General features: G+C 47.6%; 1 protein-coding gene across 1 annotated transcript in view; it reads right to left on the bottom strand.

The window, feature by feature from the left end:
• Positions 1-2115: 2115 nt before the first annotated feature.
• The window catches only part of LOC308280015 (periodic tryptophan protein 2 homolog), a 39517-nt gene continuing 28011 nt past the window's right edge, over positions 2116-13621 (bottom strand). The window contains 8 exon segments of the mRNA XM_080720269.1: positions 2116-2453; positions 2932-3006; positions 3432-3582; positions 4245-4463; positions 5080-5145; positions 6065-6173; positions 6483-6630; positions 7145-7325. Coding sequence (XP_080576395.1) covers positions 2273-2453; positions 2932-3006; positions 3432-3582; positions 4245-4463; positions 5080-5145; positions 6065-6173; positions 6483-6630; positions 7145-7325 — 1130 coding nt within the window. The 3' untranslated portion in view covers positions 2116-2272.

Here is a 13621-nt window from a genome sequence, read left to right as displayed (position 1 = left end):
GAGCTCCGCCTCTTCCTCCCACACAAACAACAACACGAAAAAACTACAAGATACTACTTCCGGGTCCCTGTCGCAGGGTTGCCAGATTATGTGGAGACCCCCAGAATTACATGTATTTGGCCGCGGATCGCCCCCATCTCGAAATAATGTTGTTCCAGGGACAAAGCTCTTCTTTTTTTTCCCCCTTCTGCTATTTTTCAATAGCACAAAATAATAACAAAATAATGGTTCAAATCTAGAGTGACACGGATGCAGTTCTAAATGGTTTAGGCTTTAGGGTGTATGCGAGAGAACTAAAGCAACCATCATAGTTTCTAGGAAAACAAGCCCAAAAGAAGCATCTAATATTTATGTGCGACTATTTGAAAATAGCAGATATACAAGCTCGCGTCACATTGCTAGTATTTCAAAACACGTTTTTTTTTACATTGTAATAACACAAATGCTCCCTGGCTGGCACAAAACATTTATGAAACTATTTGAGAAGCATTGGTTTAAAAATATCAATTAAAACATTTGGAAGCAAGACTAAAATAAGCAAGCACTTTACTTTACAGACAAGCCCAAAAAACAGCAACTAGCCTGCCACTTTGTATACAAGCAAGGTCGCTTATAACAAGCGGACATGGCAACACTGGCCCTTGTTCAAACTGGCCATCCATTTGTGCAGTGCGACATCTAGTGGCTGAATGTTATGAACACGTATGTCACCTCTAGTGCCATTTTATGCATTTGAAAACTTGTGAAATGGGACATGCTGCATGATGATAACTTTCTACTTTTAGTACTTTAAGTACATTTTGATACCAATACTTTTGTACTTTAAGTACATTTTAAATTCCAGACTTTTTTTACTTGTAAGGGCAGAGCCACACCGCAATGCTTTTCAATGGGAATGGAGCGGTTTGCAGCTGTTCACAGATTTCTGCAAAATATTTGAATATATGCATTTTTATAAGCAAACATTTGCAACTCAAATTTTGCTTCTGGGGGGTCCCTGGAACTAGATATTTTGAGATGGGGGTCCGTGGCCAAATACATATCATTTTAGGGCACCAAAAAGATATGTATTTGAGCACCACTGGCATAGAAACAGGTTTTTCAAAAACCTTAGGATTTAGAAGACATTTATAGAATCGGGTCAAAAATATTCAAAGACTTCAAAAATAGCAGATCTACAAGCTCTCAATAGTTAAAGCACAACATAATGCTGCTGTGAGTTTATGTGAAACTCAGTTAAAACAAAACTGAATAAAGTTGGAACGATAAACCGAGGATTACGTCTCTGCCAAAGGTCAACCAGTCGATCCTCCTTTTCTTGGGTTCATGTGTTATCGTGTCGTGCATTTTTTGTTTTCTGTATCGGTTTCTTTGGAGCCGTGCTGTTGTCGTCTCCACTGTTTTGATGGTAAACATTAAATAATATGCATGGACACATGGACCAAATAAAAGGAGCATCGGATGGTACAGTTCTCACTGGTTGAAACTGATGCACGCTACTCACTTCTCGCAGTGCTTATCGTAGCCCAGTCTGCGACAGAGCCAAATATCAAACCTGACAGATATCCAGAAACGCTCGGAAAGGTCTCAGCGAGTGCTGGAATCACACAAGGATCTTCTCGCAGAGCCTTTCACACACAGCGAGCAAAACCTCTGGCGAGAAATGCCAGATCTTGCGTCAGATCTGGGGTTTTGTCGGCGAGTGCCAAAAATGGTCGGCGAGAGCATAATCGGAGCAAATATCTTGCAGTGTGTAATAGCCACAAGCCAGGAGGACCCAAAGACTGAACCGCTAACCTTACACTTACAGTTCCAAAACAGCATCCTGATTCATTACCTCCTGAAGCCACTGCCAAAGCAAACTTTGTTTGGATAGAGACTGAGTCAATTAGGGATGGGACGATAAGTGATATTATCGTTTAACGTGATAAAAAACACAGTAATCGTATCGTGGAGATTTCATTTATCGTGATATCGTCTTCCGTCGTGCCCTGGGATCAATTCACCTTTTATTTGCCGAGCTGCATATCTGGTATCACTTAAACACTCTATAATTGGCAAAAGGTACTTAGATTGGCAAAGAATACAGATGCTGTGTGATTGTGAAATTAACAATACAAAGAGTTTATTTAAAAAAAAAGTTCACAATCTTTTCACTGAAATACACAGAAACATGTCTGACAGTCAGTCCAGAGTTACGACGCAATCTTCGAGGTGATACATGTCTGTGTCGTCTTGGAAGGAAAGAAACGGGATGACTTTGTGATGCGGCCTACATGACCATATCTATCTCCTCCAAAGACGCTTCACTCATCTGGTCCGATAACTCCTCATCTTCCTCATCTTCTTCATCGTCCTCTTTGTCATCCTCTACCTCCTCCGTCGTCCTCTTCATCCCCCTCTGTTTGGACAAGGCCACTGTGTAGCGCATGGTGTACATGTTCCAGTCACATCTATATGGGAACACAAGACAAAACATGCTTCAAATGACAAGTGGGCTTTGGACCTCAGCCGACCTCTTTCAATCATTCCCCTAAAAGTGGTATAATGATAAATTATAAAACCACATGGCATGCCCACAATCTATGTCCATGGAATAAATCTAAATAAACTCTCATGACTGAAAATGTTTGTATGACCAAGTCCTAATGTGCGATTTGTGAGACACTCAAGTTACTCTAAGTAAGCCTTGCCGAGCTATGAGGCCCACAGGGCAGGAGAATATCTCCTGTTTCTATAGCGTGAGGCAGCTTGATGTACAAGTACACCCCCTGAACATGACGCTAGTATGTCACAGGGATCCAATCCTTGATGCTGAGCGGTGTTCATTTTGACAGCGGTATTATCAACCATGTTATAAAGATGTTATGTTATTGTACAGTATGAGTCCACGCGGGATGGTGTGGTTGTCGTGTCCAGCTAGAGACTTACAGCTTAGACAGACTTTCAAAATGTCTCTGGAGGCTCTTCTGTAGAGACTGGATGGTTGGCAGCAACACTCCGGATCTGTAGAGTGAAAAGAACACTTTTTGATAGGGATATCCGATATTATCGGACGATATTAGCATAGATTAGATTTATATCGGAAAATATCTGTATAGTTTTTAGGAAAAAGAAAAAGGGAAAAAAAGGGTGTCGTCGTAAGGCCTGACTGTACACTTGGCATGATGAAAATAGCCGATCAACAACAACGGCTATTTTCACACGAGCGCAACCAAACATAACAAGACTTGTCTTTTAATTCGACTGGATCTCTTCTCCAACCTCCCAACGAAATTGTCAATACATTTAGTCTTAGTTTGAGTCATCATAGCTTTATTTTCTGTTTGGTTTTTTATTTTGTTTTCATCAGTGAAAGAAGAAGGTAGTCGAAACCTTTTCGCCGGAGAAATCCAACACTACAGGACAGGACTAGCGTTGCTTTTCCTCACCTGTTCTTGAGTTTCTGTCCGTGGAGCAGGAGGAGGCTCTGGGCCCAGCTCAGGTAGAACTGCAGGTGACTGGACTTCTCCAGGGAGCCCGCCACGAAGGACAGCAGCTTCTCAATGTACACGTCAGGGAGGGAGCCGCCCACCACGCCAACTGACACACGCACACGCACACACACGCACACACGCACACACACACACACACACACACACACACACAAACAACACAGCTAGAATTCAAATCAATCAGAGCTTTAAAATGCAATGATAACAACAAACTAGAAAATTCACAAGTTGCAAGTGTGGTTGCATCATCGGGACCTGAGGAAAACGCTTGGAGGAATACAGTGGGAGAGAATCGAAAAGTGCTGTAGATTAATCGATTTTGAACATGGTCAATATCTAAATAAAGTAAACCAAATCAAAAATCTGCCGCGACAAAATCGACACTTAAGGCTTTATCAGAGTCTCAAGAGCTATCACCACATCTTTTAGGTGATAAGCTATCACCTAAAAATGTGATGGCCATCATAGTCACGGACTCACGGTGAAGTCCTATCACAGCGCCTCTGTGCCTCTGAAACCAGGGGGCACACTGATTGGTCAAGATCGACCAATCAGTGAACGGGGTGATGGGGAGACGTCTGAAGGTAAAAACAGAGGAGAGATGTCTAGGTCCACGGTGATAGCTCTTCACCGCAGCTAATGACGTAATGTTGTAGTTTTCTGACTTTAAAAGGCTACACCGCGGTGATAAGCCATCACCGCAGACAACACTATGATAAGGCTATAAGACGGCTTGGTCACGTGACTCACTCTGCTGATGCGGCACCGCCTCCAGCACCTCCTGGATGAGGGCGCCCTCGTTGAGGCGGAACGCCAGCACGATGGCCGACGCCCACTCGTGCGCGCGCAGCTGCGTGCGCACGCTGGCCGGGGTCACGTCCAGGTCAAGGTCGTAGGGGTCGAAGACCAGCGTTCCGTCCAGCGAGTACACGAGCAGGCCCTCCGTGGTGGTGGCCGCCCAACTGCGGCCTGACAGGGAAGGAAGGAAGGTTATTATAATAGTTCACGAAAAAAATCTGTGGACCATGATGTGAAATGGGTTGGAAAAGCACTTATTTACAGGGGTGCCCTGAGCCCCAAAAAATTGCACTAGAGCAGGGGTCTTCAACGTTTTCAGGCCAAGGACCCCTTAGTCGAGAGAGAGATGAAGCAGGGACCCCCTCTACATGTATAAAAGTGTGATGCAGATTCTCATCGATTTGATAGATAGATTCATAAACTTGTTTGTCCTCAGTCTATGTTGGATTTGTGTCTTTAGTTAACTTGACATTTCACTCTGTACTTGGTCTGCTCTTCTTTACCTCTACACCAAACCTATTTGCCAAAAATAGCTGATCTACAAGCTCTCAGCGCCTCGCAGTGCGAGGCGTTGAGAGCTTGTAGATCTGCTATTTCTGGGTAAAGTTCTCCTCAGAATAGGGATGCGAGGGGTTCAAGTTGTTCATTTTATTAAAATAATTATCCTATCACACAAAGATTTTGGAGGACCCCATTTAGTAACTCTGAGGACACCCTAGGGGTCCCAGACCCCCCGTTGAAGACCACTGCCCTAGGGGGCAAGAACATGGGAACATGTGATACCTACCAGTGGGAGAGAACCGCAGCGAGGTCACTCGGATCTCTGGCTTGAAGTGGCGAGAGCTCATATCACCTGTGAGAGAGAGGGCTGCTTTACCACATGCTGACAGTACACTAGGCCCTAGGGCATTCACCAAATATTAGAATATTCGAATATCAAAGTCACTATTCGACGTGGTTCACCGAAGTCGAATATTCGCTTATTTTTATTGTTTTTCTTAAAAAAATATATAGTTTATAAAGCTTGGCTAGATAGGAAGTCGTAAGAATGAGTTGTCAATGCCCCTGGTGGATGAATTTGTTAATGCTCTATACCAGGGGTTCTCAACCCTTTTTAGGCTGTGACCTCCAAAATAAACATATATGAACTGGGGACCCCCACCCTGACAAGCAGTTGGTTCCGCAAATAAATATTGTGAATATTGTCACAATGTCCGCCTCTTGCTTACTTAATATTTGCCAGTTTGTCCAGTCCTGTCGAATATTCGAATACTTTGAGGTCGAATAATTCGAATACTAAAAATCACTATTCGTGAATGCCCTACAGTACACCGTTTCCCAAACACTGGGTTGGGAACCATGTGAGGGTCGCAGACCAATTTGCATGGGTCGTTCGTGAACAAGTAGCTCTTTATTCTTTTGTTTCCTACATTTTGGGTTATGATATTATTTCATTTTTCATGGTATTTTGTAAGTCGTTTCATGAATTAATAATAATGCAACCAAAGAAAAGAAAGAAGTAGTGATCTAGCAGATCTACAAGCTCACACAATGCATGTTAGCTTTTAAGTCTGCTGTATTCACTAGTTTGGGTACCAGGGCAAACGTCAAATTTCTCCTTTGGGTGTTGCACAGACATACAAGCTCGCAAGGTGTCGTGCTGCGACTATACAATTAGTCGACTAAAACTAGACTAAAAACTGAAACTTTTCAGATGGCTAAAATATGACTAAAGCTAAATGCAGTCAAATTCGACAGCGGAGGGACGGTACCTTTCCTGACCCCTGGCAGGCTCAGGTGGACACCGTCACCATCTCCGGCCCCCTCGTCCACCAGGGCCAGGCTGCCGAACTCCGTCATCTTCCGCCGGTCCAGGAACTCCTACAATTACAATTTACAATGTAGGCATTTAGCAGATGCTTTTAATCCAGAGAGACTAAACAAAAATGAAACTGCAGCGCTAGTTTCTGCAAGTCGTCGCTGTGCATTTGCAAGCTTGATGATACAGGAACGCGTGTCCCCCAGTCTCAAGAGTCACAACTGTTGCCGTCAAGTTTGGATCCTAAAACTTGTGTCTTATATCACCAGTCAATCAATGTGATTTGAAACGTGAGCGATGCGTGCTGCGCGAGTCCCTTAGTTACAGGGGAGGGCATTAAATAAAATGTGCCGTTATTGTTCTTCCTGTACCTCCATGGCATCAAACGACAGGTTGCAGGAGATCTCAAACTTCTTCAGCAGCATCTGCTCTCTGATGTTGTAGATGCAGACAAACTTTGACTGGCCTCCGGCCAAGATGGACTCACCGTCCGCTGAATAGCACAATGCTGAGAAAGACCTGGAACACACACACACACACACACACACACACACACACACACACACACACACACACACACACACACACACACACACACACACACACAGCAATTATTATGAATGAACAGTTAATATATATTTATTTTAGATATTTCTGGGGCTTTTCCTGATATACAGATATACAGTATACAGTGGAGATGGACAGGAAAGGCGTGAGAGACGGGGCGCCCGCTGGTGTATTAGTCCAGGTGCCCCCATTTCCTAGGACATCTGAACTGGGGACCATAACAAGCACTTGAAATTCAAGGATTTGAGGCATTACATTTAGTTTGACTCGACCTCAGCAATCCATCTCCCAGGGGTCTAGCGCATTCTAACGGGGGACAGACTCTCGCGTGCCACTCCCGACCTAATTGACTGTACTCACTTGCCCTTGGAGGACTGCAGTCACTACTGTACTGACTGTACTTGACTACTCACTTGCCCTTGGAGGATTAAACTCACTACTGTACTGACTGTACTCGACTACTCACTTGCCCTTGGAGGACTGCTTGGCGGAGATCTTATCGGTGTCCTTGCGGCCCATCTCCAGGTCGTGGCGTCCGGACACAGAGCTGGTCTGCGTGGCGGTCTGCGGGTTCCAGAAGGTGATCTCACCATTCAGACCGGCCACGGCCAGCTCCTGACCGTCAGGTCGGTACGTCACCGCCAAGCCTGGAGAGAACACCACTTCGTTTTTAGTCATAGTCTTTAGGGCTGTCACAATTATTACATAATCGTCTAATCGTGATTTTTGAATATAATCGTGATTATTTTTCATAATCGTCATAATCGTTTCCATGTTGAAAAATGTTCATATATTAAAAAAAAAAAGGTCAAAAATAGTGGAAATAGCAGATCTACAAGCTCACAACGCGTCGCATCGCGGCGCGTTGTGAGCTTGTAGATCGGCTATTTCCACTATCGATTTTCTTTAAGTATAAAGTTGTCAAATATGTCAGTAATTATGTGTCATATCTACCATGTGCAACTTAAAAGCAGAAATGTAATTGTCAACGACAAAAACACAATTAAATCGTTAATCGCAATTATTTGAGTGGCAAATAATCGTCATGTAAAATGTCATAATCGTGACAGCCCCAATAGTCTTTTGGAAAAAATAATAATACAAGTCTTTTATTTTAAGTAATATTTTAATAATCTGAAAACTTTTTTTTACTCCTCAATTTTAGTCGACTAAATCTACAGTTGATTTTGTAGAGAAAAAAAATATTTTGGCAGGCCTTGCTGGGATCCTATAGTGGCAGATTCTACACGGCTGCATGCCCTGAAAATAGCCGATCTACAAGATCGCAACATGTCGCGGCTTGGCGTGTTGTGAGCTTGTAGAACTGCTCTTTTCAGAGCACTACACCCGAGCACAACGGAACAAAAAAAATTACTAAAAGACTGGATCTCTTCTCCAGGCCAAAGCCGTACCAATGCAACTAGTCCCAACTCCTTGCAACAAAACGATGGTCGGTCCACCCCAATGCAACTCCTTGCAACTGTCATTGGGGATAATGGTTGTAAGGAATGGAATGGAATGGCAGTTGCTAGAGTTGCATGTTGCAAGGAGTTGTATTGGTGTGGACTGGCCTTTAGTTGTTAAAATGCAGAACTTTGAACTCGCGCTTTGAAATTGATGCGACGCATTGTGAGCTTGTAGACCGGCTATTTTCAAATGGCCGAAACGTATACAGGACTGAAGTTGTTAACACTTTTGTTGCTATCAATTAAATCTCTTTGAAGGTCCGCGATGCCATGGCCTCCATAGACTTCCATGTAATTCATGGAAGTGAATTACATGGATCATTACTGGATCATGCACTCCCATGCCTAGATCATGCACCATGTGTGCACGCTGTTCACAGCTTTCAAACAAAAGAATCCGCTTGGAAATCCGTTCAGGCATTCATGAGATGTGGCCAGTGACTGGTCTGAATGCACGGCAACACATAACAGGCAAATTCACATTCATTCTCGCATGACGCCGCCCTCTGCTGCCTGGCAGACCAAAGTGCACTATTGCACAATCAAAAAATAAATAAATAAATAAATAAATAAATGTCTGTCTATCTACTATAACGTCGCAAAGGTAAGCCGCTTTTTGATGGCGCCAGACCCAATAAATAAATAAATAATCTGGCAGTAGGAGAGTTAAGTGAAAAGGACCTTTTCTTTGACGATGGCTGGCCAGATTGCTGACATAGAAACATGAAGGATTTTGTGGTGTCTCGCTCAGAGGGCAACCGCCAGGTAGGCACGTCACCAGGGAGAGAGAGTGGCAAGAGGGGAGAGCGAGCCCAAGAGGACCACATCTCCCGCTGGGAAGCGTCATCGAGGGCAGGTACCTCCCTACGTTCCTTCTTAATCAGCCTGAAGTCTCTACACCTGTGCTGGGAGGCCGCTCCTAAAAGGACTGCTCGCTCACCCCACTCTCTCCCTGGTTCTCCTAAAGTAAAGACGTGCTACACTGGCGGTAAGGCGAGCTCACCACTTAAACTCCTCTCAATATTTCTGTGCTGAGACATTGACATTGACATTGCCTTATCCTTCCCCATAGGCAATGATGCGGCACTAATGCCTATCCCCACAGCGGACAGAGTGGACAGGAAAGGAAGCATTCGGGAAGCGGCCAAGGACCCCCCGTTGAGCCCGCCCCCGGCCTAAACTAAAGCCCCAGGCCCCCACTTACCTTACCTGGCTCGGACCAGGAAGAAGCCCCCCCCCCCCCCCCCCCCAGCGCTGAAAGAACAGCCCTATAGTTTTGACATGTTATTCTCTCTCAGCCACGTTATTTATTATTTTGAATGACTATTGAAAAACAAGGCCAAACTGCTTACCTTTACCACTGCCTGGTTCCAGCCTTTTGTGAATAAATGCGCCGTTTTGGCTTTACTCTAAACTGTGTTGTGTGTTGGTTGGGAACTGTACACCACAAGTGGTGGAGAATGCGGGCAGCCGTATTCACAGATCCCCTCCAATAATACAATATGGACCAGGCGCTGACTGCGCTATTGCGTAGCCAAAATGAATTGCAGAGCGCAGTAAAATAATTGATTAAAAAAGTGGAGAGAGAGAATAACGAGAGCCGACCTCCAAGTGCGGTGCTCACCAAGCTAACCAATGAAGATGACATTGAGTCCTACCTGGAACTTTTTGAGCGTACGGCAGCCCGAGAAAGGTGGCCGGTGGTTGAGTGGGGGAACATTATTGCCCCGTTCCTCACTGGCGAGGCCCAGCGCGTCTGCCGCGACCTCCCGCTGGCCGAGGCCCGTGACTTTCGCCGCCTCCGCGAAGCCATACTGGCTAGCCTGGGGTACAGTTTACCAGCTCGGGCTCAACGCTACCATAATTGGAGCTTCCACACCTCTCTGCCCCCAAGACAACAGGTTGCCGCACTCCTACGGATGGCCCACAGCTGGCTGGCATCGCCGGGAGATCCACCCTGTATCGACCGAATAGTAATCGACCGCTGCATCCGAGCATTGCCGCCAGACGCACGCAAGTATGCCGCACAAGTGAGTCCCACTTCGGTGGATGCTCTTGTGGCACTTTTGGAGAACCACCAAGTAAGTACAGAAATGTTGCGGGGCTCCCGGAGCGAGCCAGTGAGGGGAACCACCGAAGCCCGGCCGGGAAGAGACCGTGGCCGGCCACTTACCTCCCCACTCTCGCCGCCCCGCACCCGCTCAGCTGCCCCGGAGCGGAGCAACCGTTCCGCCACCGCTAGGAGATGCTATGTCTGCGGTAAATTAGATCATATTTCATGGAGTTGCCCGGACCGCGACAGAGATGTCCATATGGCCAGCGCCGCCAGCTCTGAGAATGCCCGTGCCTGCCTCCTCGTTGGTCCCGGCCCCCGTCAACACACCAAAGTGCCGGTGAAGATAGGCGAAATTGACACCCATGCCCTGTTGGACTCGGGGAGCGCAGTGTCTCTGATACACAAGGAGCTAGCTGGGCCGCTCCATGGTACAGACACGGTCCCGGTTACGTGCGTCCATGGGGATCTGCGCTATTACCCGATCACCAGGCTGAGAGTCCGGACGCCGAGAGGAGAAGCCGTACTACCGATGGGAGTGGTGCCAAATCTCCCAGTCCCCTTAATCATTGGAGCGGACAATACCCTGTTCGCCCGCTACTGGAACCCCGGCCTAACGGTCGCCCCGCGGCCCAGAAGACGTCGCCCCAGGACCCGCACCCGGCCCTCGGCACCGCTCGAGGCGTGCCCGGTGTTCAGCCCAGCTAGCCACAGTGAGAGTTCCCCGGAAGAAGAGCGACGCCGCCCGGACGAGCCGAACGCTGAGGAGCCAACCGGGGTGCCACAAACCTCCGCCTCCGAGACGAGGAGCGCCGAAGATACGTTCGCTGAGCTGAACTTAAACAACGACGCCCCCTCCCCCCGGCGTGGAGAATTTGCGACCCAGCAATGGAGCGACCCCAACCTGGAGGCGGCCCGCCGACAAGTCACGTCCATTAACGGCAAACTCTGCGAAGGGGTGAGTCAATTACCTTCACCTTATTTCGCTGTTAAGCAGGGGTTATTGTACCGAGGTGTCATTGACAGACGGGGCGAGATCACTGAACAGCTGCTCGTTCCAAAGACTTATATCTCACGAGTACTGTATCTAGCGCACACGCACCAGTTGGGGGCCCACCTAGGTGTACAGAAGACTTATGATCGCATATTGGCCCGCTTCTACTGGCCGGGGGTTAGGAGGGCTGTTGAAGATTTTTGCCGTGCATGTGGGCCGTGTCAAAAGTGTGCACCGCGCCCGGTCCAACGAAACCCACTCATACCCATGCCCATTATTGAGACGCCGTTTTCACGCATCGCGTTAGATATTGCAGGCCCACTTCCCAAGTCGGCCCGAGGGCACCGGTACATTTTGGTTATAGTAGACTATGCCACAGTTGCCACACGCTTCCCTGAGGCTATACCCCTACGCGCGGCCACGGCCAAGGCTGTCGCCCACGAGCTCTTCATGTTATTCACCCGGGTGGGTATTGTAGACGAAATTCTGACAGACCAGGGCACCTGTTTCATGTCGCGTGTGCTCGTCCAACTCTATAAGTGGCTGAAAATAAAACGAATACGTACCTCGGTCTTTCACCCGCAGACGGACGGCGTCGCTGAGAGGTTTATAAAATCTCTTAAAAGCATGATGAAGAAACTGATTGATGTCGATGGTCGCGACTGGGATCAAATTATACCGTACGTGCTCTTTGCCATACGAGAAGTCCCGCAGGCCTCGACAGGCTTCTCCCCGTTCGAGTTGCTATACGGCAGAAGGCCGCGCGGCCTCCTTGATTTGGCGAAGGAGGCCTGGGAGAGTCAGCCCTCGGCCCTCCGTAATGTCATCGAGCACGTAGAGCAGCTACAAGCCCGGGCAAGGAAAATTTGGCCCCTGGTGCGAGAGCATATGGAACAGGCCCAAAAAGAACAGGCCCGTCTATATAATCGAAATGCAGTGACGAGGGAGTTCAATCTCGGGGAAAAAGTGCTTGTACTAGTCCCCAGCAATGAATGTAAATTCTTGGCAAAATGGCAGGGGCCGTACGAAATTATTGAGCGCAAAGGCCCGGTGAATTATAAAGTCCGAAGGCCGGGGAGAAGAAAGGGGGAACAAATCTACCACATAAACCTGCTAAAAAAATGGCATTCTGCTGAAGACCCCCCGTTGCCTGTGTTATTCACCTCTACCCCCTCTCCATCTCTCCCACCTGTTCCGCTAGGAGAAGCTCTGTCCCCCTCTCAGAAACAGGAGCTGAAAGAGCTGCTAGGACGAAACCGAGACCGTTTCTCTGAACTCCCCGGGCGAACCACCGTTATCCAGCATGAGATCCACACGCCCCCCGGGAAAGTTATCCGACAACGGCCCTATCGAATCCCTGAGGCCCGTCGCCAAGCTATTAAGACCGAGGTACACAGTATGCTAGACCTAGGCGTCATAGAGGAGTCAAATAGCCCCTGGTCTAGCCCAATTGTTATAGTACCCAAACCCGATGGCAGTCTGCGGTTCTGTAATGATTTCCGCAAATTAAACGAGATATCTGAATTTGACGCTTATCCCATGCCCCGCGTGGATGAGTTGATCGAGCGGCTGGGCCCCGCACGATTTGTCAGCACATTGGACCTGACAAAAGGCTATTGGCAAGTGCCGCTCTCTCCGCAAGCCAAAGCGAAGACGGCTTTCTCTACACCCGAGGGGTTATTTCAGTACACCGTCCTGCCGTTCGGTGTGCATGGCGCACCCGCTACTTTCCAACGCATGATGGATAAAATATTAAGACCACACCGAGACTACGCGGCGGCGTACCTGGATGATATCGTAGTCCATAGCCCTAGCTGGAGTGCCCACCTGGTTCACTTGGACGCGGTGTTCGGAGCCCTGAGAAGAGCAGGGTTAACCGCGAATGCCAAAAAGTGTCGTCTCGGTTTGGACGAGACCGATTACCTCGGATTCACCATCGGCCGCGGCTGCGTAAAACCCCAAGCTCGCAAAGTAGAAAAAATAAAAGACTGGCCCAAACCAGCCACGAAAAAGCAAGTGAAATCGTTCCTCTGCCTCCTCTCCTACTACCAAAAGTTTATTAATAATTTTGCTACGTTGGCAGCTCCGTTGTACGATCTGACCAGACAGAAGCTGCCTCACCGCGTCTGTTGGAATCCCCAAGCGGAGAGCGCGTTCTGCGCGCTCAAGTTGGCTCTCTGCGAGGAGCCAGTGTTAAAGGCGCCCGACTTCTCCAGGCCATTCATCTTGCATACGGACGCGTCAGGTACTGGACTTGGCGCTGTGCTAGCGCAAGTGTTCGATAACAACGAGCACCCGATCATGTATATAAGTAGAAAATTATTAAAACATGAAACTCGGTACTCGACCGTAGAAAAAGAGGCGCTTGCGGTGAAATGGTCCATTCACCACCTGCGTTACTATTTATGGGGGCGACAGTTCACACTCATC

The sequence above is a fragment of the Nannobrachium achirus genome, assembly GCF_963921795.1.
Source record: "Nannobrachium achirus genome assembly, chromosome: 24".
In the NCBI taxonomy this organism is placed as follows: Eukaryota; Metazoa; Chordata; class Actinopteri; order Myctophiformes; family Myctophidae; genus Nannobrachium; species Nannobrachium achirus.
The sequence above is the reverse complement of the archived record's forward strand: the minus strand, read 5'-3'. Positions and strand labels throughout refer to the sequence as shown.